General features: G+C 44.3%; 1 protein-coding gene across 1 annotated transcript in view; it reads left to right on the top strand.

Moving 5' to 3' along the window:
• Positions 1–5,000, top strand: part of cplx3b (complexin 3b) — a 9,410-nt gene that overhangs the window by 45 nt on the left and 4,365 nt on the right. Inside the window, exon 1 of the mRNA XM_066685695.1 lies at positions 1–380. This exon is cut by the window's left edge and continues 45 nt beyond it. Within this exon, the coding sequence (XP_066541792.1) occupies positions 223–380 (158 nt within the window). The 5' untranslated portion in view covers positions 1–222. The remainder of the gene's footprint in view (positions 381–5,000) is intronic.

Consider the following 5,000-nt stretch of genomic DNA (forward strand, 5'->3'; position numbering starts at 1 on the left):
ACGAGAGAGAGCTGTCCCAGAGTCGGGGTGCTGAAATCCTGCGGGAGGAGCTGTCCGCGGTTCTGAATCTTTTCTCACCAAATCTCCCGTCATTAGGGAGACTGTGACGGACGCTACACTACTGTACCGAGTCGCTGTTGTGCTTTCCTCGGAGCACATCTCCCGTGGTCACTACGTGCGATACCTGCCCGCGCGTAATAGCGAACAAGGGGTCAAGTCGCGATGGCTTTCATGGTCAAGCACATGATCGGCGGCCAGCTGAAGGACCTGACCGGGGGCTTGACAGAGGAAAAGAGCGAGGGGGAGAAAGGTCCCGCCGGCGCCAAGGGAATGACCCAAGAGGAGTATGAGCAATATCAGCAGCAGCTCGAGGAGGAGAAGTAAGACCCCTTTCACCCCCAACTCTTACCGTTTTACCGCTCGCGCTTTGAATGAACGTCCGAAGGAGTGCTTTACACATGAAACTGAGCTTACAGCGAGGAGCGTTCCCTTTTGGGAACGTGCGCTTTTGCGCGTGGCTGGTAATCGCGTCTCGCGTTTCCCCAGCTGTCACTCTCGCGCTCGTGTGTAAATCATGCCTTTTCAGATTTGGCGCTAATTAACGAGAGCGCAGATGTTAAGAACGAGACGCGCTAACGAGATGAGGGCGGCTCGTGCCGAACGCTGTTGTTGCAGAATACAGTTGTTAATAATGTACATTAAAATGATACAAATGAAAATACTCTCTTAAAACTTTAATATAAGCTTCTATATGGCTCAAAAAGAGGTGTCTAAAGCAGTTAATAGAAGCTATAACTGAGATCTAGATACTACAGAGTTGTTCCACATATAAAATAAAATATTTTAACAGCAATTTATATAGGGTTCATGAACTTGAACTCTGTCTACTGATGGTTTCTAAGTGCTCATAGTTTTCACATGGTCACCCCCTTCTACTAAAGACCTCCTGTTCAGGCTGTACAGATGCACACTGATGTGAAGTTCACCAGAGTCAGCTCTGAGCTCGAAGGAGAGCTGGCTCTGAGCGGCTGCCATATGGTGCTTCATCATTTCATGCTCTACTATGCGTGATCTCCTCGTGTTTGTTCCCACTGTGCGTGTGGAAACTGACTGAACCATGGGGGCGCACAGAGCTGTGACCTCACCGAGGGTCTGACCCAGCACCATGTGTCCTAAATCCAGCTCCAGAGTCTACTACAGACACGTCTGAGGATCATCAGGACTCGCCGTCAGAGCCCCAGCAGGAGGCTGTGGGCTGTGAGTCAGACGCTGGAAATAGAGCGTCAACATCGGATCTCTGCCACTTCACATAGAGCTGGAGCACAGAGGGAAGAGGCAGCAGGGGCTAAGTACAGAGCCAAAGAGGTGCACTGTACATCATTTACAATCACTGGACGCTGGTTCATATGATTGCCCTCTGAGTAAGAGCCCCCCATTAAGCCCTCAGCTCAGGTTCCTGCTCCACCAAGAATTATATGGGCTCTATTCATAGATCAGGCCACAGTGTGACCTTCAGCAAACACATAAGTCCTATAGGTGATCAGCAGAAGGTCAAGGTACACCATCCTCTTGGAAACAGAGCATTGATTTGAAGTGTTAAAGAGCCCACTTCCTGCAGTTTGGTGGGGTTTTTTAGCCATATTTCACTTGCCCTACCTCAATTTGTCCCCTTTAAATGAATGTTCTGATTGGTTGCCCAGTTTTATGCCTAGTTCAAGCAAGTCCACACCACAGAAAAGCATAGTTTCAGGTCTGAGAATCCACCGGAAGCCTGTGGAGATCCGTTCACCTCCTGACAGCCATGAACAGTACAACATTTAATCCTTTTTACATAGTGTAAATGATCTAAATTGGGCCTTATTTGCCAGAAATGGAGCCTTCTGCAGCAGCGCTACAAAGAAACCTGGTGTAATTTGTATTTCTGACCACTGTATGAAGAGCTGAACTCTGAAGCCATGATATCTGTCACAGGCTGATGCTGTTTCTGAAGCCCATCTCTTGAAGCCTCTCCACTAATCAGGCTCATGGGAGCAGCGTTACATAAACACAGCAACAACCTGCCTGCACAGAGATCGCGGTAAACACCTGAAAGTCCTCCAATCCCTAGACTTTCTACCCACTGAAGACACTGGTCAGAACGGGCTCACATCCTGCGGCCAAATGTTTGTGAAGATTAATCTTTTGTTTATTAGTTTTATTCATTATTAGTCATTTTAGCTCATTAAATGTAAATTTAAATAAAAAATAAACAAATGGGCGGCACAGTGGCGCAGCAGGCAGTGTCACAGTCAAACAGCTCTAGGGACCAGGAGGTTGTGGGTTCAAGTCCCATTACAGGTGACTGTCTGTGAGGAGTTGGTGTGTTCTCCCTGTGTCCGTGTGGGTTTCCTCCGGGTGCTCCGGTTTCCTCCCACGGTGCAGAACACACGTTGGTAGGTGGATTGATGAATCAAAAGTGTCTGTAGGTGTGAGTGAATGAGTGTGTGGGGGTGTTGCATGGTGAAGAACTGGCGCCCCCTCCAGGGTTTGTTCTTGCCTTGCACTCAATTGATTCTGGGGAGGCTCCAGACCCAACGCAACCCTGAACTGGATAAGGGTTACAGACAATGAATGAATGAATGAATAAATAGCCAAAATGTAGTCATGTATTTTTAAACGTTTATTATTTTAGAAGCATTATTTATTATTTATTACTAATTTGAATAAAAAAATAGCTTAAAAATACATTTTTAAAAATACAAATACATTTTGCATTTACTTAATATTAACATTTTAAGTTCAAAATGCTCAAAAGTCATTCACATTTTGTTTTTGTTTTTATTAATTGAAATTGAAAGTGCAAAACTTTAAATGAATATATTTATTTAGGCCCTGTGAAGGACTGGCGCCCCCTCCAGGGTGTATTCCTGCCTTGCGCCCAATGATTCCAGGTAGGCTCTGGACACACTGCGACCCTGAATTGGATAAGGGTTACAGATAATGAATGAATGAATATTTATTTAGTTCTGTCTAGATTTCATTGTAAAAAAAAGGTCATCAACAAGTATTTTTCATTATAGTTATTTGTAAGGAAATTAACACCGGTGGACAGCTGCTCGACCACACTTTCGTCTCATCAAAAAAAAAAAAGGGGGGGGGGGGTCCAAAAACATTTGACCACCTTGTATGCAAAAATACAGACAGATGAATTCTGGTTTGTGGGTTTGTGTATGGGTCAATGGCAAGTGTGTGGACATACAGCTTCTGTGTTGCCTTTCAGGGGTCGAGGTCATGATACTTTAGCACTCTCTGCTAGATCTGACCAATAGGTGACCTCCACTTGGTCAGGGGTTAGTGATTTAGGCTTCTTCCCTCCTCATGAAGCCTGTGAGTTATTCTCAGTATTAAAGCTGATTTATTCCATGGAGACCCACAGGCTTGTAGAAGTAGAACTGTCTCCCCTCTGCCCCCTGCTGGTCGCATGGCATCACATCACCATGGGAGTGTCCCCTGGCGAAAAAGATAACAGCTGCCAATTAAAGCAGTGATCAGACGCTGCCAAAACAGTTCCATGGCAGGTCCAGGGTGGGATCAGCACAGTGGGCTACCCGCGTTGGAGGGTGTGGCCCATTCAGCTAAAGTCCCCAAGAGCATATACACTGATATACAATATTTAAATCACGGTAAGCTCTTTACAACAATCAGTCAAAACTTCAAAGCCACCTCCACAGACCATAGAGGTGCACTTTGTAGTCCATGTTTTGCTCTGCATACGTTGCTACCCCGCTTTCACTCTGTTTATCAATAGTCAGGACCCCTTTAGAACCACCACAATGCAGGTATTATTATGGTGGTGGATCTTGGGATACTGGCTGGAGCTCCACGTCTGCACTGCTCCACAACCCAGTGCTGAGTGTCTTTTATACCTCTCTAGCTGATGCTTAGCATTGAGCATGGCAAGAGTTAAAGGGGAAATCATCAAAGAATCACAGAACCTCCTCTAATCTGAGCATCCGCTACGGCGACTAATACATGTTTTTAGACTAGATTATTTAGGGATTGAACAAGCCTCTGAAAAGTCATCTGCTTTGTGTCCAGATGGAGTGGATCGGAGAGAGTTCTTTGGCCCCTGGCCTTCTGTCCAGTTCTGTTAGTGTTTGTGTGCTTGTTCATTTCTGTCGTTAACAGACGGCCAGTCCCTGAGCTCTGGAGACTGTGAAAAAGGGAGAGAGTCCTCTTGCGAAAGCTTTTAAGCTCCGTCTGATGGCCGTTTTAGCAGCAGGGCTGCCGTTGTTCCTCACTGCTACAAACGCTGAGACGTCTCAAATGCACATCAGTCATATTTTGCTTGGACTTTCTTGTGCCAGTCCAATCATTTTTTCACAGCGCTGGGCATTGGACTTGGTTTTTCGATCCAAAACGTCTTTATTTTTTTAATAGGACCACAGTCAGCCAGAGTGCAGAACAAGAAGATAAACTGCAAACCTGACATTGTCCACTTCGTTAGGGATGTAATGTCACAGCCACGAATGCAGTTTAGTTCAGCGAACCATATTCCAGGAATGCGGAGTGCTGTTACTGCCAGTGTTCATTTCTTTAAGCTAATCTATGATCAAAAAAATATTTGTCGACGACCTATTTTTATTTTTCACAAAGAAAAATAAATAAAAATAAACATTTGAACATGAGAACTGTAATGAAAAGTTAAACAAAAAGAAAGACTGACATATGACTTGTTATTTCTTATTTGAATACATAAAAGTACATAAGGAAATATAAACAGGAAAATGCTCTGTCTAAAGAATCAATTATTTGAGCATCAGGGACTCACTTATGTCAACTGTCAGCCAATGATTCATAGATTCATAGAGTTCAGTTTCAATTCAAGGGTTGAAACTCTTGGGAGTCTCAGTTTTTAAGCACCTTCTACAAAAAGTGGCTAAATTCCTTCCATATTTTTGGATGTTAACATGGTGTTAAATGTAACATAACATTTAAGCTATTGTTTATGAAAGTTAGTA

Source organism: Hoplias malabaricus, chromosome 11 (assembly GCF_029633855.1).
Source record: "Hoplias malabaricus isolate fHopMal1 chromosome 11, fHopMal1.hap1, whole genome shotgun sequence".
In the NCBI taxonomy this organism is placed as follows: Eukaryota; Metazoa; Chordata; class Actinopteri; order Characiformes; family Erythrinidae; genus Hoplias; species Hoplias malabaricus.